Source organism: Gadus macrocephalus, chromosome 17 (assembly GCF_031168955.1).
Source record: "Gadus macrocephalus chromosome 17, ASM3116895v1".
Lineage (NCBI taxonomy): Eukaryota > Metazoa > Chordata > Actinopteri > Gadiformes > Gadidae > Gadus > Gadus macrocephalus.
In genome coordinates this window covers 1,841,097-1,865,976 of record NC_082398.1, presented here as the reverse complement: position 1 = coordinate 1,865,976, position 24,880 = coordinate 1,841,097, and the positions used below count along the sequence as shown (strand labels likewise).

Below are 24,880 nucleotides of genomic sequence, written 5' to 3'. Positions count from 1 at the left end.
GGAGAGGGAGGGAGAGGAGGATGAGAACATGGCATCATGGCTAATTAAAGACGCAATTAAAAAAAGACGGATATCCGGCAATAGCTCCCGGACGATAATTACTCTCAGCGCGTGGAGGGGAGCTTCACACCTGTGGGTTTAGTGTGGTTGTTACGCTGTCGCTTCATTGGCTGTGCGCTGTCCTACCCGGGCCGGTTCCAGGGGGGACAGCACCTCTGCTACTTAAGAGACAACGCCGCACTCAGGCGAGAGAGACATGGAGAGGAGCGGACAGAAGAGAGAGGCGAACCGATGGGGCCGGGGGGGGAAACCTAACGAGGGACGGACAAGAGCGGAGCGAAACGATGGTACCAACGAGAGGAGCGCAACGGAGTCAGACGACTAAGCGAGGGACGGGGACGGGGGGGGGGGTGAGAGCGAAACGAGACAAGAGACAAGAGACAGACAAGCGGTGGCGGGCGTGTCACACACACATTACAGCGAGGTAGACAGCCAGCCGTCTCCTGGTATGGCACACCTCCCGACCGCCTCCCCAGGCTCATTTTTTTCCCGCCTCTGCCTCACTTGTGCTGTCAGCTGTCAGTCAAAACGTTGTGCTTCTTGCACTGAGCGCGAGGCTACCACTGCTACACATTAGTCTGTCGTTCCAGAAGTTGTTTGTGGCTTTTACTGGGACACGTCGATTTTTTTGAGTGGGAAAATCGAAGTCAGAGTTGCAGGTGGAACTCTGTGTGTCAAAGCCGTCCGTCTGCTATTAGTGGGTGTCATGCTCTGGGAGAATATCTGGGATCCGCTTGACTGCGGCCAATCAAAGATGTTGTCCGCTCCCGGCTCATTTCTGACCAATCAGGGCATCTCTTGCCCCGATTGGTTCGGTAAATACACCTCACCTGTTCATCACATGGGCGCACATGCCGCAGAGGGAAGAAGCAGCGATTGTTCATTTTCGTGCTCTTTCTCGATCATCAAAGTCCCAACTCTTCTCTTTTTTGGCCCCCTAGTGGTGGAACGAGCTCAAGAACTCAAGAACTCACCTGTTCAGAGTTCACCTACACTCTTGATAGCCATCCCCTCCCAGCCTTCCTAATTATTGCATGTTGTACCTCCTGGCATTTAATGTACGCACTTATTGTTTGTCATACTTAGTTATAGTACTGAGTTGTATAGCATCTTATCCTAGCTATCGTTGTTGTGTGCGGGGAATGGGTTAACCTAGTGATAGTTCGTTTTTGGCACTTGGTTCTATGAACATCCTTACTGTACCGACAGAGATATGTTGTTGATCCTCTTTCTTCTGACAAATGTACTTATTGTATGTCGCTTTAGATCAAAGCGTCTGCTAAAAGCCCTGAATGTAAATGCAAATGTTCCTCTTTTATTTACCCTGTTTGGCGGAGAGAACGCCGGTCAGTCCAACGTTGGATCGGCCCTGGGGGAATCTCCTCTTCTCCAGGGCGGTCTGAGTGTGGGGTGGGGGGGGGGCAGCGGTCAGCAGGGTTGCTGCGCTGAGCGATGAGCTGAGACACGAGCGACCGGTCCTACCTTGTACTTCACGACGTGGGTCTTCAGGAGGCTCACCTCCCCCTGCACTTGGCTGAAGCGCTCGTGTAAATACCTTCAGACAGAGGGACGGAGAACCAATGAGGACAGCCCAGCCACGTGGTTGATAGTAATGAATGCATGTGTTGATTGATAAACAGAAAAATACCGATCCCATAGAATTCTTATATAATAGGTTATTTTTAGCTCGGTGAGATAAATTGTCTTAAATGTTTATCTTTATTTTGGATTATTTCATTAATCAATGAATGTCTCGATGGGATTATCCAAACACAAACACACAAAAACAGATACGCACACATTCACACACACACACACACACACACACACACACACACACACACACACACACACACACACACACACACACACACACACACACACACACACACACACACACACACAGAGGATCCCGTCATCATCTCCTTACTCACTCACTCATTCACTCTCACACACACACACACACACACACACACACACACACACACACACACACACACACACACACACGCACACACACACGCACCTGTTCTCGGTGCAGAGGGCGTCCAGGTCCAGGATGGGGGCCCCGGGGCCCCCCAGGATGTGGTTGAGCTCCACGTTCAGGCGCTCCGCCTTCTCCCGGAATGCCTCTCGCTCCGCCTTCACGTCCTGCAGCTCGTCCGCCAGGGCCTCCACCCTCTGCTCCGCCTCCACCACCTGGGGGGGGGGGGGGGGGGGACCATGAGCCAGGGCCTCCACGCTCTCTCTACCGTCACCAGGAACCACAGGAACCGTCACCATATAACACAAGAACCGTCACCAGATAACACAAGAACCTTCAACAGGAACCGTCGCAAGGAACCACAACCAGAAACCAGGTCCTCTCACCTGTAGCCCCGCCCTCTCACCTGTAGCCCCGCCCTCTTAACTGTAGCCCCGCCCCCTGACCCGAGCCCCACCCTCTCACCTGTAGCCCCGCCCTCTCACCTGTAGCCCCGCCCGCTCCAGCTGTAGAACCAGGTCCTCTCGCTCGTAGGCTGGGAAGTGGCGCACGCCAACGTCCTCGTCGCCAAGCCGCTGCCGCGTGATGCTCATCCTCAGGAGCTGCCCGGTCGCCACAGAGATGGAGGGACCAATGGGAGAGAGAGAGGGAGAGAGAGAGGGAGGGAGGGACCAAGAGGAGAGAGAAAGAGGGAGGGACCAACGAAAGAAAATAAAGAAAGATAGAGGGATTATATGGAACCGAACATTTTTAAATGTTTTTTGTGTGTGTGCGTGCGTGCGTGCGTGTGTGTGTGTGTGTGCATGCGAGCGTGCGCGTGCACCAGGCTGCGGTTCACCTTGTTGTCCCCCTGGGCGTCGCTCAGCCTCTGGGTGAGCTCCTTCACCTCCTCGCCCTGCTTCCTGCCCCGCTCCCTGGAGTCCCTCAGCAACTGGGCCAGGTTGACCTGCGGGGGCGGGCCGGGGTCCCTCCATCATCATCATCATCATCATCATCATCATGTGACACACACACACACACCCACTGGTGGGCTGGGTCAGCATCCAGAATCATTGGGCTCGACCTCCCCGACATCGGTGACATCTCCAACACCCGTCTAGTCAAAACATGGTCGTGGACTCATCTCAACCCGCTAATTCCCTTTACACCCCTCTAACATCAGGTCGAAGGTTGAGAAGCATCAGGTCCAGATCCACCCGGTTCTCAAACAGCACCGGTCCTCAGGCTGTGAGGGTCCTTAATGGCCAGCCACACTCCTCATCTGCTCTGCTTACAAAGCGACTGTATGTCCTCCTCCTTTAAATGCATTAGCACTTGGTCTTATCGACTTATTTATTCATTTTATTTTATTTTATTTTCATGTGTCTATTTTTTACGTGATGTCTTTTGTGTGTGTCCAGTCAGATTTGTTGTCTCCCTTTTTCTGTGTGGTCTTGTTTGTACTGTCCTGTGTGAGCCGAATCACCAAAATGAATTCCAGACGATTTGTGTCGTTTGGCAACATAATAATAAAGATCTGACTTGACTGTGTGGCCGTCCGCTGGAGTGTGGAGTGGAGGCGGCGAGTCGGGGTAACCACTTACCAGGTGGCGTTTCTCTGGCGGCAAGGACGGATCGCCGCCGTCCTGAAATGCACAACCGCGATTCGGGATTAGTGTTGTTTTTTGTCGAGGAAAAGTACATTTTAGTTTTGGTGTTGACATTTGAGACTCAAAAAGGGAATCGAACCGCAATAAAAGAGCCACTTAAAGCGCTAACACCTGGTTTTTATAATCAGAGGGTGTGACGGGGGGTGGGTTGCTTTCGTCATTACTTTGTTAAATTTGAAATGGCACTGTAGTTAATTTCCGGAACCAAAAAGGTGTAAATAAAGTGCAATTTCGCTTGTGTGTTTCTTCCTCACAATGAGCTCTCTGTACTTCTCCTTGAGTCCCTGGTGGCGCTCCCGGAGCTGGTTGGCCATCAGCCTGTACTGGTCCCTCTCCTGCTGGCAGTTATCCAGCTCCTTGGACAGGATGAGCTGCGCATCCTTCTTACTCTCCAGTTTACGCTTGCACACTAAGAACTGGCCAGCATGGCGAAGAAGATTCATGTGAAGATTAGTGCATCCGTTGTTGTGCTAAACAATTGTATCACGTTAGTTAGTTGTTAGTAAGGGAGGTTTGGTGTTAGCATCTTTTTAAAAGGCATGTTTCAATTTTTACTTATTCAGGAGGAAGAGTTTTTAATATTTACAACACTGTTATAAGCATTTTATGTTATGAGTGAACATCACCCTCTTGTGAAAAGCAAAGTAAGATATAGTAATTGTATCCATGATAACACTGATATAAAAAAAAAGGGTTAGAAAAAAACATATAGGCCTAAACGACTTTAGTTGCAGCTTATTTTACAATACTATTGTGTTCATTCATTAAATAGTGAAAAAAAATCTCGTAAACATCGCGAGAACACAAGGACGAACAAACTCAGTCCCGCAAGGATCGCGAGAACACAAGGGTGTTGTCCCGATCTTCACGAGACGAACTTTTGGTGACGCGATGGTCCGGGAAGGACAGGCAGAGTGAAAGTGCTCATCTCCCAACAATAATCATCATTCGGTTCAATGTTTAAAGAACAGTGCGTCTCGTAAACTCGCCAGAAAACAAGGAGAACACAAAATAAAAAGAGATAGAAACAAGGAGAGCACATCGCGAAAACACAAACATCTCGCGAGAACACAAGGAGAACACTCCAAGAAAAGACAGAAACAATGAGAGCACATCGCGAGAACACAGAAATCTCGCGATGTTTTCGAGACGCACTGTCGGCTAGTCCCATATGGAGCAGAGATGTAAGGAGATGAGTGACAGCCCTCACCTCGCACACCAGCCCCTGCCAGTCACTCTCCGTCCTCTTCGGAGAGTGCATGGTCTCCTCCCGCTGAGATAGGAGCGGGTTCTGAAGTCCTCGACTCTCAGTTGAATGTCTCTCTCCCCCGTGGCTACCCTCGGCGTGACGTATTCTCACCTCCGTTTGTTTACCGTGTGACGTCACGAAACGTGGGCGTTGTCATAAGCGGATGTGGGCGTGTCATACACGGATGTGGGCGTGTTGCCGGAGTGAAGATTATAACTTCGATCATCTAGCACCTTTCAAGGGATCTTAAGAAGCTTTATACAACGTAGATAAATTGATAAAGCAACCAAAATTAGATATGATTAACTCGGCCTTGTTTAGCAGGTGAGTTTTATTTATTTTTATATATATTCACACAGAATTTTAATGAAATATTTTCATTTATTAAAACAAGTTTCAGGTTTATCCACAAATATAACAGCAAAACCTCGGTAGAGATGGATCAGACTACTGAATCCTGAATGTATTATAATGAATACAAAGAACACAATAAATTCATATCCCACATAACTATTCCCCATGTCTACTTTTAGTTTTCTAAAAAAACACATGACTTTAATTGAACATTTGACGCATAAGCCTACTCCAGAAATGTGGCTTTTTTTATTGATATGCAATTGCAAGAATGCAAAACAAGTTCACACGTTATGATAGGAGGGATAAAACCAAAGTGTACAAAAAACGGACCGCTGAAATGCCGCTCTGGCTCTGCATTTCCTGATCTTTACACATGATGGCGCCATTTCCCTTAGCGGTTATAGTGAGGCCGAAGCTCAGCAGTAGCGTCTGACAAAGTATATGAATATATTCAAAATTATACAAAAAAACTACATGTTATTACTTTCATTTCAGAGCTTTTCAATTTAGTAAACGAAACTTTAAAAAGTCACAAAATACAATAGTAAAATGATGAATCGGCAAGTTAATCCAAAAGCTTGTTCTTATAAAAAAACATAAATTTGGAGCAAGATACATAAATAGTTCTCACTGTAGATAGTCAATTGATTGACAGTCAGGGTATGAAGGCGACGAATTAGTAACCGCGTGGATTTAGACGGATGGGTGCTTTTATCTAATGCTGCAGACAGGAGACGTTTTCTATGATGGAACTCACATCCATGCTTCACAGCGTCCCCCCACCCCATCCAGACACTGACATTCATGGTATGACGGTGACTGAATGGGGGGGTCCTCCTGACTCCTGGACAGGCACAGAGAAGCCTGGAGCCCGGTCCTCCAGGCTGAGTGCGTTCATCACACCACCGGATGTGACGTCCTCCTCCTCCTCTTGAAACATCCTTCTCAGGCTGACCCTGCTGTTCCAACCTTTGTTTTTGGCAAAAACGTAGACACCTCCGAAGAGATCAGGAAATGTGGCCATCAAATCAATGTGCTCTGCTTCCTCAGGGCTGTAGAAAATAGATAATATGATTATTTTCAATTATAATGTACAATAGCATTATGATGTCATAAATTATCGCCATCTGAAATACATTGTGTCTCAATAGTTGAGGGTTTCCAAATATCTGTAATCGAACAAAACATTACAATTTCATTTTATATGAATGAACCAGGGTTATTGAAGGTTATTAGTTCAAGGATGTCTGCAGCCCATCTGATGATCTTTACTTACTAGTGTTCAAGGAGGTTGCGTATGAAGCGAATTAATCCTGCAGTGTTTTCAGAATACTTCCCTTTGCCGTCCATCTTCTGAACCAACTCCGGGGGAAACTGAAACAGCATCAAATCTCAGTCTCAGTCTCTCTCTCTCACTACAAATACACAGATACAAAGACACAAATGTCTTGCGCTTCACCTTGTGTTTCCAGTCCTTCCAGCTTGCCTCCCCTACATCCCGATCCAGTTCATCCAGGAGGCGTTTGTCCGTCGCTTTGTAGTTTCTCACCTCCTCTTCATTGCCGATACTTTTTAGGTAATCTATTTTTCTGATAAAGGATTACCATTAATAAACAAAAACAAAATACAAACTGGCAACCAATCAAAAGACCCAATTTCATGAAAATGCATCAGTTGTCAATTCAAATTATACACCAAATGTAATACCTGGAAGTCAACCAGAAGAAGGGATGGGCCAGGCATTGCTGCACTGTAGGCCTTTCTATTGGATTTTTGTTGATCATCCACTTCACAAGATCCTTTGCGATCAAATCCTGAACATGTTCAAGACTGTACAAACCATCAAGAATGTTGCTCTCACATCTACAGCCTCTGCCAAAAGGATGATGTCCTCCAGATAAGATGTAGTATGTCAACATCCCTGCCACCTACATGAAAAAGGAAAAATAATTAATAATGAAAGAAAAATATTCTAGCTGAAAACACTAACTCACCAATTCGTTTTTACATAACAAAAACCTGTATGTCAGCGCTCATCTTGCATGGTACATCAACATCCTCATCTATATTCTCTCTTGCCATCCAGCACTTTGTTCCAGCTTTTTTTGTGTGCCGGGAAGTCTGCCCTTTGGGCAATGTTCTGCTGATGCCAAAATCAGCCAAACGTGCCTTGCCGCGAACATCTGCAAAATGAAGATTTCATTGTCCAAGATAAGGCAATATTGTTCACATAAAAATTGTTCAAACGCAAAATGTCCAAAGTTCTTACCTAACAAGACATTCTGTGGTTTAATATCCCGATGGAGGATTTGAGGAGTCTGACCATGTAGCACACTCAAGCTAGATAAAACGTCCGTAACTAGATTTCTCTTCTTTTTTTCTGTCAAATCAGGTTTGAGGAATTCCTCCAGGGTGAACTCACACAGTTGAAGTGCAAGGTAACCAAAGTTATTATCTTTGGCATAGTCCATGTATCTCACAATATTTTTATGTTCAAGCTCTGGAAGTCTTAGGAATGATTCCTCATTCTTCAGCACATTGTCGTTCGTTTTAGACATTCTCTTCACTGCCACCTCAGTGCCATCCTCTCTGAGGCCAAGGAAGACCTCAGTTCCATCACTCCCCGTCGCTATGCGGTATTCTTCATCGTTCACAAACAATATGCTTCCAACTTTGATGATATCCTCACTTTTTGAGAGCTTCTCTAATTTCTCGCTCCATCTCTCACTTATTTTGAACCACTTCTGTTGTTTTCTAAATGTGGGGATGAAAGGTTGGAGTTCATTCGCAACAGATTCCTGGACAGAAGCTGTGGAGAGGTCACTTGAAGCATTGTGCAGTTCTTCGTTCTGCTCCTCCTGTTTCATCTTTCGCTTCTTCTTTTTCTTCTTTTTCTTGGGTGCCAATAGCTCTTTATCAGCTGATATGGAATCTTCTGATGCTGGGCTTGGGTGGATTAAATATTTCTGCAGGTGCCTTAGACTTTCTTTGAGATTGTCATCCATCCTCATTTCTGCAGATGTAAGAATCTCTTCAGGGACAGAAGTTAACCCAATGGACGTAAACATTCTGTTGGCATGTTCCGTAGAGGCAAGGTTTGCAAATATGCCATAGGCATAATCTGTGCTTGATGAGTGATTTGTGTTTATGTAGGCCGAAATTCCTGAGCCAAAATCCTTAATGAAATCCCAATCCCAGTCATCTTTCATTTTGGTTTTCTGTGCAATCACATAGAGTGTAATGACAACTAATTCCGGTATATTCTGAATCAACATTTCTGTGGAAAGCAGCTCAAGTAATTTAGGAATGAAAGACAGTGATATGTTATTTGGTATCTCTGTCAAAGTGCAAAATACTGAATGTAGATTCTGAACAATCAGAGGCTGTAGATCTTTTGAAAGGTTTGTAAAGTTGTTGACGGCCTCCTCAATGTAGAGGTTTAATTTATGGTTGTCCTTCAGCCACTTGATACTTTTACTACGGTATTCTGTTTCCAGTGGCCCAGCAACACTTAACATAATATCAAGAACACTTAAATGTATCTGAGGATTTTCAAGCAGCATAACATGATCAAACAACTGGAAAACCTCTTCAGGACTCTTTTGTCTTACTGCAATGCTCAGATCTACAAATTCTTTAATTTTTGAACAGATTTGGAAACCTTTCGATGCTAAGCGATGCATCATTTTAGATACCTTGTCATTGTAAGCATCATGTTGAGGGCTTGTCAAAGTACACGTTGTGACAACTGCACCTGCACTGATAAGTACTTTTGCAACATCGTCTCTGTCACTGATGGCAGCGGCTTGCAGTGGGGTCAGATGAAAATTCATCTGATTATTAATGACTCCATTTGGATCAGCTTTTGCTGCCAGCAATTTATGCACATAGAAAATTGGAGCTTTGTTCATTGAAACTGAATGCAAAGGTGTTTGCAAATTATTGCGTGAACAGGTGTTTGGGTTTGCAGCTTCATGCAGAAGAAATGAAACAATGCCCTCCCTTTGAAATGCGACAGCAGCAATCAAAGGGGAGACCTCATCGTTTATCTCCTTGCATGGGTAAAGTCCATTAATGTCATGTTTCTTAAGCAGTAGTTTGAGCTTATCAGGTTTGTTGCTGATTATACACTGGATTATTGGGTGTGTTTCCTTTATGATAGGAGCCTCTTGTGGGACAAATTGAAATTGCAAGAAACTCATGTCTTCTGTTCACAATACCTGTGGGGTGATATAGTCATTAGGTCAGTGCAATAGCTGTTGCTGCCTTAAATGCAATATGCAATACATTGTCACATCAATATTGAAATACTAAATTAAATCCACAATGCCTCTTGTTATTTTTGGTCACACATGCTGTTTTGCCCAACAATCTTTTTATACAGTTAGATCAGTTAAGTGGGTTTGAATTTGGATCTTTAGTTTCAATTTGGATCTTTAGTTTTAATAATTGGGTTGAAAGCAGTTCTGTTCCGAGCTTTCCGATGAACTGCCTTATATAGAATGTGCATTTATCAAATACTTATTTGACTGAATTCAAATTGGATGAGAGCAACGTGCCTTTATGCGAGTGTGGATATGTTCAAACACTTTGTTGTTTTCTCAATGTCTCTGTGACGGTTGATTTATGAAACTGTCAAATGCTAAGTATTTTTCCAAGGTTCCTTGTTCAGAGCATTTCTTTATGCTGTACTGCATTCAATCTTAATGTACTGTTATACTCCAATCTGTTTACGGTGACTGTTTTCTCTTATCACAGTGTCATTATAAGAGAGCCACTTCCTGTATTTTATCACGTTACCTGTACAGTATTTAACCATCACGTGATAGAAAAAAAGTTTTGAACAGTAAAGAAAAGGCCACCTTCGGGGTACCTTAACGTGACTTAAATTGATTATTGGCTGAAATATTTTGTCAAGTTTCAGCTGATCTTCAGGACAGGGAAGCTTAGCCTCGAACAGAGGCAAAGCTTTTCTTAATAAAAATAAATAAATGAAAAAGCTCTCTGAAACTGTGGATATATAACAGATAAATTAATATATAAAGATATATTAGACAGATATATTACAGATATAACAGAGCTTTAAGAAGACTTCTATAGTGTGAGGGTCACTTTACTCACCATTGTCATGGAGAACTTTGGTTCAATAATTCAAGACGAGAACGAGAAAACATGAAAAGTTTAGTTAATCCTGATGAAACAACGTATAAAAGTTTAGCTTAGTCTAATGAAACAACAGCAAAGCAAAATGAACCTCAGTCTAAAGTAAAGTGAACTTCAGTCTAAAGTAAAGTGAACTTCAGTCTAAAGTAAAGTGAACCTCAGTTTCACCAACGTGGAACTTTTTCTCGACGATGGGTTTCGTTTCTCTGATGCGTGAGAGCTCCTCCTTAAAGGGGAAGGGAAATGTTACATGGATTCTGTTTAAGGGATTCTGGAGCCTCCTGTAGGCCACCTCGTAGAATGCAGATCAATCCTGGTAATTTAGATGTTTGTGTTCTCATTGGTTGTATAAAGTCACATGTTGTTAGTTTATGATTAGTTAAGAGGTTAGCAGACATGTTTCTGTAAGGCCAGCTTGGTTCAAGATCCCTCTTTCCATTTGGCTCCATCTGCCCTTGTAAGCCTTGGAGAAGCTTTGTTTGTGATATATTAGTTCAATGTTTATAGGAATTATTCCTGCTCATTTCATGATATCTATTTATTTTATTTCATATTAATTTTTGCATTGGTGTATTTGAAGTTTCACACTATCAGAAACAACTTGGACACAAGGGAATGCTACACCTTCAATAAATGGACGCACAAGTGCACGTTGACAACAGACTTTATGCTGCCTCGTCATTGAAGCTACCTAGCGTTACTTCAGTCAAGATAAGAGTGTATAGCTATCTGGTGATGGGTGCCTCGCTACACGCTCAGGGACGGGAATAGGAAGCCTTCACTATTACAAACATGCTCCTCCTTAAAGGGGAAGCTTAATATACAAAGTAAAGTATATAATAATAAGTATGTATAATAATCAGTATAAAATAATAAAAATACCACATTGTTATTATTTGCAATTCAGAGCTTTTCAGTTTACTCAAAGAAACTTTACAAAGTCACACAATACAAGAGTACAATTATGAATCTGTAAGCAAATCAAACAGCTTGTTCTTATACAAAAAAATACATTTGGAACCAGCTACATAAATAGTTCTCACTGTAGATCACAGAACATCAGAAATAAAAGTTGATTAAAAAAGTCAACTGATTAACATACTCAGCATATTAAGAAGGAAAAAAATTAGCCCTATGTATTAAGACAGATTTTGTCTCCTGTTGCAGAGGTGACCTTTCCTCTGATCTAACCCACAGCTGTGGTTCTATCACAGTCCTCCTGACTCCAGCACAGGCATCAACACCTTGTCCTGTGTGTAGTCTGTGTTCAGCCTTCAACAACAAGCAAACCAAACAGCTCCCATGTCCATAAGAAAATCGGATGAGCGAGGTCCCAAAAGATCAACTAAAAGCTGAATACTGATCCGTCTATTGATTGACACATTCAGGGTATGAAGAAAAAAAATTGGAACCACGTGGATTTAGACAGATGGGTGCTTTTATCTAATGCTGCAGATAGGAGACGTTTTCTATGATGGAACTCACATCTATGCTTCACAGCGTCCTCCGACCCCATTCAGACACTGACATTCATGGTATGACGGTGACTGAATGGGGGGGTCCTCCTGACTCCTGGACAGGCACAGAGAAGCCTGGAGCCCGGTCCTCCAGGCTGAGTGTGTTCATCGCACCACCGGATGTGACGTCCTCCTCCTCTTCCTCCTCTTCAATCAGCTTGTCCCTGTTGTTCCAACCTTTGTTTTTGGCAAAAACGTAGACACCTCCGAAGAGTTCAGGAAATGTGGCCATCAAATCAATGGGCTCTGCGTCCTTAGGGCTGTAGAAAATAGATAATATGATTATTTTTAATCATCATTTACAATAGTGTCCTTATAATGTATCGCTATCTGAACTACATCGTGTCTCAACAGGTTAGGGTTTCCAAATATCTGCAATCGAACCAAACATCAAAAGCAACGCATGTAGGGCGCTGTTAGTAACTTTTAATGTTGCATTGTCGAAGCAATAAGTAGAGAAAGAACAAAAATTCAAGCGAAAACAGCAACAATAGGCCTAATACTATTGAGTAAAAAAAATAAAGATCACTAGGGGGCACTATTTCAGTCTGTGAAGGCTGGAGTCCACGAGCCCAGGGGGCCGATATCTCATAGTCCATCTATGCATGTACACCAGGCTAATAACACGTTTTCATTTAATTAACCAGGATTTTAAGAGTGTATTACTTAAAGGATGTCTGCAGCTCATCTTATGATGTTTACTTACGGATGTTGATGGAGGTTGCGTATGAAGCGAAGTAATCCTGCAGTGTTCTCAGAACATGTCCCTTTGCCGTCCAATTTCTTCACCATCTCCCTGGGGAACTGAAACAGCATAAAACCACAGATGAGCGCTCTCTCACTCACTCACTCACTCACTCACTCACTCACTCACTCACTCACTCACTCACTCACTCACTCACTCACTCACTCACTCACACTCACTCACTCACTCACTCACTCACTCACTCACTCACTCACTCACTCACTCACTCACTCTCACTCACTCTCTCTACCTTTTGTTTCCAGTCCTTCCAGCTTGCCTCCCCTACATCCCGATCCAGTTCATCCAGGAGGCATTTCTCCGTCTTGCTGTAGTTTTTCACCTCCTCCACATTACCGATATTTTTTAAGTATCTAATTTTTCTGATAAAGAATTAACCAATGATAAACAAAAACAAAGAAAAACCGAGAATCAATCAATACATGCAATTTCATGAAAGGCATCAGTGGTCAATTCATATTATGTATCAAACTTTTTACTTTGACTTCAGCCAGAAGAAGGGATGGGCCAGGCATTGCTGCACTGTAGGCCTTTCTTTTGGATTTTTGTTGATCATCCACTTCACAAGATCCTCTGCGATCGAATCCTGGACATGTTCAAGACTGTACAAACCATCAAGAATGTTGCTCTCACATCTACAGCCGCTGCCAAAAGGATGATGTCCTCCAGATAGGATGTAGTATGTCAACATCCCTGCCACCTACATGAAAAAGGAAAACGACTTAATAATAAAAGAAAAGGATTTCTAACACCCTAACTCACCAATTAGTTCTTACACAACACATACCTGTATGTCAGCGCTCATCTTGCATGGTACATCAACATCCTCATCTATATTCTCACTGGCCATCCAGCACTTTGTTCCAGCACCTCCTGTGAAGAAGGAAGTCTGTCCAATGGGCAATCTTCTGCTTATGCCAAAATCAGCCAAACGTGCCTTGCCACAAACATCTGTAAAATCAGGATTATAATGAATGCACACACACATATATATATATATATATATATATATATATATATATATATATTAGTGCTGTCAAGCGATTAAAATATTTAATGTTAATAATTTCATAGTTAACTCACGATTCAATTTTTTTTCTATGCTAAATATCCCTTGATTTCTTTGTCCAATTAATTTTTCTCATTTTAATGCTCTTATCAACATGGAGAAGTGCATCGGCTTGCCTTTTCGGCCTTTTTTTAGTGATAACAACATTGTCATATACTGATCAAAACAGAACGATACAAAAAAAAAGCCTATAGTGCAATTAAACGATGAACATACAAACATACTGCCTTGAACATAGCAGTCAGGCTACTGCTTCTTTGTTTTGAGGCAAAGAAAATAAATAAATAAATGTTGTTAATCGCGCGGTAAAAAAATTAACGCCGTTAAAATTGGTTTGCGTTAACGCCGTTAATAACGCGTTTAACTGACAGCACTAATATATATATATATATATCATACACAACACACACACACACATACACACACACACACTTCTCACCTAACAAGACGTTCTGTGGTTTTATATCCCGATGGATGATTTGAGGAGTCTGACCATGTAGCACACTCAAGCCAGATAAAACCTCTTGAACAAGTTTTCTCTTCCGTTCTTCTGTCAAATCTGATTCTAGGAATTTCTCCAGGGTGCACTCACACAGTTGAAGTGCAAGGTAGCCAAAGTTCTCATCTTCGGCAGAGTCCATGTAGCTCACAATATTTTCATGATAAAGCTGTGGATGTCTTAGTAATGATTCCTCGTTCTTCAGCACTCGGTAGTTCGATCTAGACATTCTCTTCACTGCCACCTCAGTGCCATCCTGTCTGAGGCCAAGGAAGACCTCAGTTCCATCGCTCCCCTTCGCTATGCAAAATTCATCCTTGTTCACAAAAATGATGCTACCAACTTTGACCACTGCCTCTGCTTTTGAAAGCTTCTCTAATTTCTCGCTCCATATCTCACTTATTTTGAACCACTTATGCTCATCTCTAACTGTGGTGATGCCAGGTGGGAGTTCATTCCCAACAGATTCCTGGACACAAGTTGTGGAGAGGTCACCTACATCATCTGATATGGACTCTTCTGATGCTGGGCTTTGTTGGTTTAGAAATGTCTGCAGATTCCTAAGAGTGGTATTATCCTCAGTTATTATCTCTCTTAAAGTGTGACAGACAGAATGTAGATTCTGAAAAACCAAAGCCTTACATCTTTTTGAACGTTTTGGAAAGCGTTTGACAGCCTCCTCAATGTATTGGTTTATCTTATTGTTGTCCCTCAGCCACTGGATACCTCTACTATGGTATTCTGCTCTCATTGGCCCAGTGACGCTTAACATAACATCAATAACACATATATGTGTCTGAGGATTCCTTACCAGCATAAAACGATCAAAGTACTCGAAAACCTCTTCAGGACTGTAACGTCTGATTCCAATGTTCAGATGAACAAAAACTAGAATGCTTTTACATTTTCTGACACCATTTGATGCTAATTGACCTATTATTTTAGATATCTGGTCATTGAAATCATCATGTTTAGGGCTTGTCAAAGTTGTAACAAATGCGCCTCTACTGATTAGTGCTTCTGAAATATCATCTCGGTCACTGATGGCAGCTGCTTGCAGTGGAGTCAGATTCAAATTCCTCTTCCGATTATTAAAGACTCCGTTTGGATCAGCTTTTTCTGCCAGCAATCTTTTCACAAACACAATTGAAACTTTTTTAAATGAAGCAAAATGCAAAGCTGTCCAACGATTGCGTGAACATGTGTTTGGGTCTGCAGCTTTATGCAGAAGAACAGACAAAATTTCCCCCTTTTGAAATGCAACAGCAGCAATCAAAGGGGAGACCTCATCGTTGAGCTCCTTGCATGGGTAAAGTCCATTAATGTCATGTTGCTCAAGCAGAAGTTTGAGCTCACTGTCATCGTTGCTAATTATACACTGAATTACTGGGTGTGTTTCATTGATGATGTGCGTCTCTTTTTGGAATGACTGGATCTGCTTCAAATCCATGTCTTCTGTTCACAATACCTGTGGGGTGATACAGACATTAGGTCAGTGCAATAGCTGTTGTTTTCCTTAAATCCAATATTCAATACATTGTTGCAAGCAATAACACAATACAATATGAAATCCAGAGTGCCTCTTCTTATTTGGGTCACACAGCCTGTTTTGTGCAACCAATCTTTTTGTACAGTTAGATCAGGTTTATTTTATTTGGGCTTCCAGTTTATAGAGGTTTATAGAGCTTCTAGTTTGTGGCGGTTGTAGGATTTTGATTTTTAATTGTAGTAATTTGGCTGAAAAGAATGATGTTGTTTTGAGCTTTCCAAAGAACTGCCTTAAATAAAATTTGGGTAATAGCTGTTGCCTTAAATGCAAATATGCAGTACTTTGCATCAATATTGAAATACTAAATTAAATCCACAATGCCTCTTATTTTTGCATAACTGTTTTGCACAACAATCTTTTTGTGCAGTTAGATCAGTTATGTGGGTGCGTTTGTTTTAAATTCATCGTAATGTCCTGTAGGGGATATTTAGCTTTTTTTTTTTAATTGGGTTGAAAGCAGTTCTGTTCTGTGCTTTCCGATGAACTGTCTTAAATAAAAATTACTGCAATTATCAAAGGCTTCTAGCGCTGCTTCCTTTGCGTGATGTCACTACTTTTGACGTCATGAATCTAGTGAGCCTTATGGGTCCATACTAATATGCAATCTTAATAATAATCATATATAATACTAACCAGTAATTCTTAATATTGTGTCAAGAAGACATTTACTAAATATGGCTCTAACACACGGTGACTGTTTATAATTTCAGTTTGTCATTGTCCTCAGTTTGCTCTTATCGGTTTCACCATACTCCAGCCACTTCCTGTATTTTATCACGTTGCTTGTTCAGTATTTAGAACCAGCACATGACGGAAAAAAGGTTTTAAACAGTAAATGAAAGCTCACCTTTGGGGTACTTTATTGTGACTTAATTTGATTATTGGCTGAAATGTTTTGTTGAGTTTTAGCTGATCTTAAGGAAAAATAAGCTTTGCCTTGAGCACAGATATTGAATCTTTTGTTAATAAAAAAAATGCATTCTGAGACTGTGGATATATATATATATATATATATATATATATATATATATATATATATATATATATACATATACATATACATATACATATATATATATATATATATATATGGATGCCTTTACTCACCATTGTCATGGAGAACTTCGGTTCAAAGGTTCAAGACGAGACCGAGAAATCATTGAAAGTTGAGTTTAGTCTGATGAAACAACAGCAGAGCAAAAAAGTGACCCTCAGTCTGAAGTAAGGTGAACCTCAGTCTAAAGTAAAGAGGAACCTCAGTTCAACCAACGTGGAACTTTTTCTCGACGATGGGTTTCGTTTCTCTGGTGTGTGAGCTCCTCCTTAAAGGGGAAGTGTAGTGTACCATGCATTCTGTTTAAGGGGTTCTGGAGCCTCCTGTAGGCCACTGAGTAGAATTCAGCCTATTCCTGTGAATTTAGAGGTTTGCGTTCTCATTGGCTGCTTAAAGTCCCATGTTGTTGGTTTATTGATTAGTTAAGAGGTAAGCAGCCATGTCCCTGTAAGGCCAGCTAAGTTCAAGATACCTCTTTTCTTTTGGCTCCATCTGCCCCCGTAAGCCTTGGAGAAGCTTTTTTTGTGATATATCAGTTCATCAATGTTGATAGGAATTATTTCTGCTCCTAATTATTTATTTTTATTTCATAGTCATTTTTGCATTGGTTTATTTACAGTTTCACTTTATCTGAAACAACTTGGACACGAGGGAATGCTACACCTTCAATAAATGGACGCACAAGTGCAAGTTGACACTAGACGTCGTGCTGCCTCGTCATTGAAGCTACCTAGCGTTACTTCAGTCAAGATAAGAGTGTATAGCTATCTGGTGATGGGTGCCTCGCTACACGCTCAGGGGCCGGAATAGGAAGCCTTCACGACTACAAACATGCTCCTCCTTAAAGGGGAGGCATTACATGCAAAGTATATAATAATGTAAAAAAATACTAAAAACACCACATTGTTATTATTTGCAATTCAGAGCTTTTCAATTTACTAAAAGAAACGTTACAAAGTCAGACAATATAAGAGTACAACTATGAATCTGTTAGCGAATCAAACAGCTTGTTCTTATACGAAAAAATACGTTTGGAACCAGCTACATAAACAGTTCTCACTGTAGATCACAGAACATCAGAAATAAAAGTTGATTAAAAAAACTCAACTGATTAACATACTCAGCATATTAAGAAGGAAAAAGATTAGCCCTATGTATTAAGACAGATTTTAACTCCTGCTGCAGATAGGTGCCCTTTCCTCTGATCAAACCCACAGCTGTGGTTCTATCACAGTCCTCCTGACTCAAGCACAGGCATCAACACCTTCTCCTGTGTGTAGTCTGTGTTCAGCCTTCAACAACAAGCAAACCAAACAGCTTCCGTGTCCATAAGAAAATCGGATGAGCGATGTCACAAAAGATCAACTAAAAGCTGAATACTGATCTGTCTATTGATTGACACATTCAGGGTATGAAGAAAAAAAAATCGGAACCACGTGGATTTAGACAGATGTGTGCTTTTATATAATGCTGAAGATAGGAAACGTTTTCTATGATGAAACTCACATCTATGCTTCACAGCGTCCTCCCACCCCATTCAGACACTGACATTCATGGTACGACGGTGACTGAATGGGGGGGGTCCTCCTGACTCCTGGACAGGCACAGAGAAGCCTGGAGCCCGGTCCTCCAGGCTGAGTGTGTTTATCGCACCACCGGATGTGACGTCCTATTCCTCTTGAAACATCCTTCTCAGGCTGACCCTGCTGTTCCAACCTTTGTATTTGGCAAAAACGTAGACACCTCCGAAGAGATCAGGAAATGTGGCCATCAAATCAATGTGCTCTGCGTCCTCAGGGCTGTAGAAAATAGATAATATGATTATTTTCAATTATAACATACAATAGCATTATGATGTCATGAATTATCGCTATCTGAAATACATTGTGTCAAAATAGTTGAGGGTTTCCAGATATCTGCAATTGAACAGAACATTACAATTTCATTTTATAGAAATGAACCAGGGTTGTTGAGGTTATGAGTTCAAGGATGTCTGCAGCCCATCTCATGATCTTTACTTACTAGTGTTCAAGGAGGTTGCGTATGAAGCGAAGTAATCCTGAAGTATTTTCAGAATACTTCCCTTTGCTGTCCATCTTCTGCACCAACTCCGGTGGAAACTGAAACAGCATCAAATCTGTCTCAGTCTCTCTCCCTCTCTCGCTCTCCCTCGCTCACAATACAAATACACAGATACAAAGACACAAATGACCAGCACTTCACCTTTTGTTTCCAGTCCTTCCAGCATGCCTCCCCTACATCCCGATCCAGTTCATCCAGGAGGCGTTTTTCCGTCGCTCTGTAGTTCCTCACCTCCTCTTCATTGCCGATACTTTTTAAGTATTCTATTTTGCTGATGGATGAGGATTACCATTAATAAACAAAAACAAAAGAAAAACTGATAACCAATCACAGCAAGTCATGAAATGCATCAGGGGTCAATTCATATTATGTATCAAAAGGTACGTAATACCTTGCAGTCGACCAGAAGAAGGGATGGGCCAGGCATTGCTGCACTGTAGGCCTTTCTTTTGGATTTTTGTTGATCATCCACTTCACAAGATCCTCTGTGATCGAATCCTGGACATGTTCAAGACTGTACAAACCATCAAAAATGTTGCTCTCACATTTACAGCCTCTGCCAAAAGGATGATGTCCTCCAGATAGGATGTAGTATGTCAACATCCCTGCCACCTACATGAAAAAGGAAAAATAATGAAAGAAAGATATTCTAGGTGAAAACACTCTAACTCACCAATTAGTTTTTACACAACACAAACCTGTATGTCAGCGCTCATCTTGCATGGTACATCAACATCCTCATCTATATTCTCTCTGGCCATCCAGCACTTTGTTCCAGCACCTCTTGTGCGCAAGGAAGTCTGACCAATGGGCAATCTTCTGCTTATGCCAAAATCAGCCAAACGTGCCTTACCACAAACATCTGTAAGAGCAGGTTAATATTACATGTATATATTTGTATATATATATACATAGTAGATATATATAGAAATTATGCTTAAACACATTTCTTACCTAACAAGACGTTCTGTGGTTTAATATCCCGATGGAGGATTTGAGGAGTCTGACTATGTAGCACACTCAAGCTAGATAAAACCTCCTTAACAAGATTTCTCTTCACTTTTTCAGTCAAATCAGGTTTTAGGAATTCTTCCAGCGTGCACTCACATAGTTGAAGTGCAAGGTAACCAAAGTTCTCATCTTCGGCAAAGTCTATGTATCTCACAATGAATGGATGATCAAGCTTTGGAAGTCGTAGGAATGATTCCTCGTTCTTCAGCACTTGGTAGTTCGACCTAGACATTCTCTTCACTGCCACCTCAGTGCCATCCTCTCTGAGGCCAAGGAAGACCTCAGTTCCACTGCTCCCCTTTGCTATGCAAAATTCTTCATTGTTCACAAAAATGATGTTTCCAACTTTGACAACATTCTCTGTTTTTGAAAGCTTCTCTAATTTTTCACTCCATTTCTCACTTATTTGAACCCACTTCTGCTCTTTTCTAAATGTGGTGATGCCAGGTTGGAGATCATTCGCAGCAGTTTCCTGGACAGAAGTTGTGGAGAGGTCATCTAAAACAGCTGATATGGACTCTTCAGATGCTGCGCTTGGTTGAATTAAATATTTCTGCAGATGCCTTAGACCTTCTTTGAGACTGTCATCCATCGTCATTTCTGCAGATGTAAGAATCTCTTCAGGCACAGAAGTTAACCCAATCGATGTAAAGATTTTGTTGGCGTGTTCAGTTGAAACAAGATTTGCAAAAATGCCATAGGCATAGATTGCAGTTGCTGAGTGATTATTGTTGACAAAGGAAGAAATTCCTGAGCTTAATTTCTCAATGATATCCAAATTCCAGTCATCTTTAACTTTGCATTTTTGTGTAATCACATAGAGTGTGACCACAACAAAATGCTGTTCTTTCGGAAACAAAATTTTTGTGGAAAGCAGCTCAAGTAATTTAGGTATGAAAGCCAGTGATATGTTATTTGGTATCTCTGTCAAAGTGCAAAAGACAGAATGTAGATTCTGAACAACCAAAGGCTGATGTCCTTTTAAAAGGTTTGGAAAGTGTTTCACAGCCTCCTCAATGTATTGGTTTATCTTATTGTTGTCCCTCAGCCACTGAATAGCTTTACTTTGGTATTCTGCCTTCCCTAGTCCAGTGACACTTAACACAACATCAATAACGCTAATATGTGTCTGAGGATGCTTAAGCAGCATAACATGATCAAACAACTGGAAAACCTCTTCCGGACTCTTTCGTCTGACTGCAATGTCCAGATCAACAAAATATTTAATTTCTGAACAGATTTGGACACTATTCGAGGCTAAACGATGTATCATATTAGACAACTTGTCATTGAAAGTATCACAATCAGGACTCTTTATAGGAAACGTTGAAACAACCGCACCTGCGCCGATCAATGCTTCTGCAACATCACCTCTGTCATGGTGAACAGCTGCTTGCAGTGTGGTCATTTTTAATTGATTATTCATGTCATCATTTGGTTCAGCTTTAGCTGCCAGCAATTTATGCACAAAAGAAATTTGAACTTTGCCTAATGAAGCAAAATGCAAAGGTTTCCAACAATTGCGTGAACATGTGTTTGGGTCTGCAGCTTCATGCAGGAGAACGGAAAAAATGCCCTCCTTTTGAAATGCAACAGCAGCAATCAAAGGGGAGACCTCATCGTTTAGCTCCTTGCATGGATAAAGTCCATTAATGTCATGTTCCTTTAGCAGTAGTTTGAGCTTATTGTGATTGTTGCTAATTATACACTGAATTATTGGGTGCGTTTCATTGATGATGAGCGTCTCTTGCTGTAATAACTGGATCTGCATGAAACTCATGTCTTCCGTTCACAATACCTGTGGGGTGATATAGTCATCAGGTCAGTGCAATAGCTGTTGGTTTCCTTAAATGCAATATGCAATACATTGTTGCAATCAATAAAACAATACAATATGAAATCCAGAGTGCCTCTTCTTATTTGGGTCACACAGCCTGTTTTGTGCAACCAATCTTTTGTACAGATACATCAGTGATATATGTTTGGGAATAGGAGGAATAGGAGTTTTTATTTTTAATAATTTGATTGAAAATAATTATGTGATTCCAAGCATTCCCATGAACTGCCTTCAATAAAATGTGTATCTAGTAAATACTCATTGGAATGGATTCAAATTGGATGAGAATAACGTTCCGTTATGCGAGTGTGAACATGTTCAAATATTGGTGTTTTCTCGATATGACTTGATTTATGGATTATTTTCACAGGTTCCTTGTTCAGAGCATTTCTGTATTACCTGAATGGCCTGTACTGTATTGAATGAAATTAACTGCTGTTCAAATGTGTTAACGGTTACTGTTAAACTTTTTTCATTTTAAAACTATGCCCCCAGTTTTCTCTTATCACAGTGACAGTTATAACATAGCCACTCCCTGTATTTTATCACCTTGTCTGTATAGTATTTAGAACCAACACATAATATAAGAAAAGTTTTGAACAGTAAAGAAAAGGTCACCTTTTGGGTAATTTAATGTGAGTTGATTTGATTATTGGCTGAAATGTTTTGTTGAGTTTCAGCCGACCTTAAGGACAAGGAAGCTTTGCCTCAAGCACAGACATTGAATCTTTTGATAATAAAGTAAAAGCTCTGTGAGACTACGGATATATATATATATATATATATATATATTAGACAGATAAAGTATATTACAGATATCACAGAGCTTTAAGAAGACTTATAGAGATGTGAGGGTCACTTTACTCACCATTGTCATGGAGAACTTCAGTTCAATGGTTCAAGACGAGAACAAGAAAACATTCAAAGTTTAGTTTAGTCTGATGGAACAACAGCAGAGCAAAAAAGTGAACCTCAGTCTAAAGTAAAGTGAACGTCAGCCTAAAGTAAAGTGAACCTCAGTCTAAAGTAAACGTCAGTCTAAAGTAAAGTGAACCTCAGTCTAAAGTAAAGTGAACCTCAGTCTCACTTAAGTGGAACTTTTATGTGATGGCGGGTTTCGTTTCTCAGGTGTCTGAGCTCCTCCTTAAAGGGGACGCCTTTAAGAATGGAAAAGTTTGTGGTTGTCATCAGAATCCATTGTGAGTCGATTTTTACAGTGCTTTTGTTAAGGTACTCAGACACTTCGCTAAGTCATCAAATACGAGGGAGAGAAAATAGCAATGGTTGAACAAGTCTCATTCAGGCCCCTATTCTGCTAGTTAAATAGTACACCTTAAACCTAATCTACTGAGATGTAAAAAGTGGTGGCGGAGAAGGAGATGGTTGACAGGACGGAGTCAGGGAAGTTTGTAGGTGATGAGGACGATGGAAGGTTTTCTGTCTCCCTCCTCACCTCAAAGACCAAGAGCCACGCCCCTTTATTTGCCCATTCAATTTCCCAATTAGGCCGTGTCAATCACTTGGCACTCCAGACTTTTTAAGCCACACCTGTGACCACACCCCCTTCTTTTCTTCAGACACACTGAAACCTTGCAAGCTGTGTCTTTGATCTCCTTGTGTGTGCGTACACTGAGCAATGTGAGTTTGTTTAGTGGTCAATGAATTTTATGTAATCATATAGCCTAAGGCTTGTTGAAAGACTTATTATTTAACTGAATTGTGGAGCTGATTGTTGTACTTTTTGTTTGCTTCCAAGAAACCACACACACTCCACACACTACCTACCTACTCATACATGGGTAGATGAGCAATGTTTGCTACAATCCACTGGGTAGGCTGGTAGTAAATCCTAAGGGTTCAAAACAACAACAAAAGTAGTCCAAATGATAAAGCCAACCTCCTTTAATGAGGGGGCAAAAATTAACGCAACCGGGTCAATAGGCCCATCGCTTATTACCTTCTTGCGTACTCCTAAGAGTACGCTCTTACATACTGCTGTTCTCCGACGTCGTCGGTCTAGCACAGCATGGTCTCCGACGTCGTCGGTCTAGCACAGCATGGTCTCTGATTGGGTCCTTGTTGTAGCACACTGATCACCCGTCCCCTTGTTATCCCAAATGCGGAGCAGCTGTGACAGGAACCTCGCCACTAGGTGTCAGAGGAAGATGACCATGTATGGGCATGGCATGCAGGAAGCGATTCGGAACGTATTGGCCTTCAATTACTGAACCCTGTTGTTCTCGGGGCCGAATGCAACACTGTGGAGTGAAATAGTTATCTCATTAGTATGGATTTGTACAGTATAGTTGTCAGATCATTTTACAGGTTCCTTTTTTAGAAAATATCATTAAAATGTATTAAAAAAAATCGGGCAACCGTACACAATCTTCGAATAAAGAATTTCTCCCTGTGGTTTGGCTTTGTGTCAAACCAATGTTTCTATCTTTGCAAACTACCATTAGAAAACCTGAATCCACACATTGTCCTTAAATAATTTAAGGTAAATACATCTTAGAAAGATGAATTTATTGAGGGAGTGAGAGTAAACAAACAATAATAACTGGACACCATTATAAACATACATATAAACATACATTATAAAGGTTACTTCAGTCAATTGTGTCATCTTGTTTCTCCTTATAAACACTTCATGGTTTGACTTAAAACAACATGAAAAGGACGATTACCTTTTCCTTCAAAGATTAGAAAGTATCTTAAATTTACATTTAGGGCATTTATTTAGGAGATGTTTTTTTCAAAGCGACTTACAATAAGTACATTTGTCAGAAGAAAGCAAATCTCTTGCATATGAAAATTGTAAAGTTACCTGTAGGTTGTCTAAATCCTACATGGCCTATGTTACTGATTGGGTCAGCACTCCCGATACCCAGAAGGACAGATCCCTCAGCTGCGTTCCTTCTCAGGGTTCCTTCCCTGAGGGTTTTGGGAGTGTTTCCTTTGAGCCCTTTCATACATTGCATTGTGACACACACTCACACACACACACACACACACACACACACACACACACACACAC

General features: G+C 41.3%; 1 protein-coding gene across 18 annotated transcripts; it reads right to left on the bottom strand.

Moving 5' to 3' along the window:
- Positions 1-16: 16 nt before the first annotated feature.
- Positions 17-22,942, bottom strand: LOC132445502 (coiled-coil domain-containing protein 149-A-like). Of its 18 annotated transcripts, none has more exons than XM_060035551.1 (15): positions 10,421-10,655; positions 7,569-9,519; positions 7,319-7,482; positions 7,007-7,227; positions 6,759-6,888; positions 6,576-6,673; positions 4,904-6,351; positions 3,948-4,109; positions 3,628-3,669; positions 2,883-2,990; positions 2,530-2,646; positions 2,087-2,259; positions 1,543-1,615; positions 1,384-1,459; positions 19-218 (listed from the first exon to the last, which is right to left on the bottom strand). In XM_060035551.1, exons 7-15 carry the CDS (start codon positions 4,952-4,954, stop codon positions 151-153), a joined length of 870 nt encoding a protein of 289 aa, XP_059891534.1. In that variant the 5' UTR covers positions 4,955-6,351; positions 6,576-6,673; positions 6,759-6,888; positions 7,007-7,227; positions 7,319-7,482; positions 7,569-9,519; positions 10,421-10,655; the 3' UTR covers positions 19-150. The 18 variants fall into 18 exon arrangements, 16 of the variants coding, with proteins under 16 accessions (XP_059891538.1, XP_059891534.1, XP_059891537.1 ...); XM_060035554.1 differs by having other exon boundaries at positions 19-215; XM_060035555.1 differs by lacking the exon at positions 3,628-3,669 and having other exon boundaries at positions 17-218.
- Positions 22,943-24,880: the final 1,938 nt, after the last annotated feature.

Excerpts from the sequence above, each read along its gene's own strand:
- LOC132445502 (XM_060035541.1), bottom strand. The coding sequence starts at position 9,501 with ATGAGTTTCTTGCAATTTCAATTTGTCCCACAAGAGGCTCCTATCATA. Across the intron at positions 6,889-7,006 it reads TTCTTCTGGTTGACTTCCAG|AAAAATAGATTACCTAAAAA; the intron begins GTATTACATTTG and ends ATCCTTTATCAG. Across the intron at positions 6,352-6,575 it reads CGCAACCTCCTTGAACACTA|CCCTGAGGAAGCAGAGCACA; the intron begins GTAAGTAAAGAT and ends TATTTTCTACAG.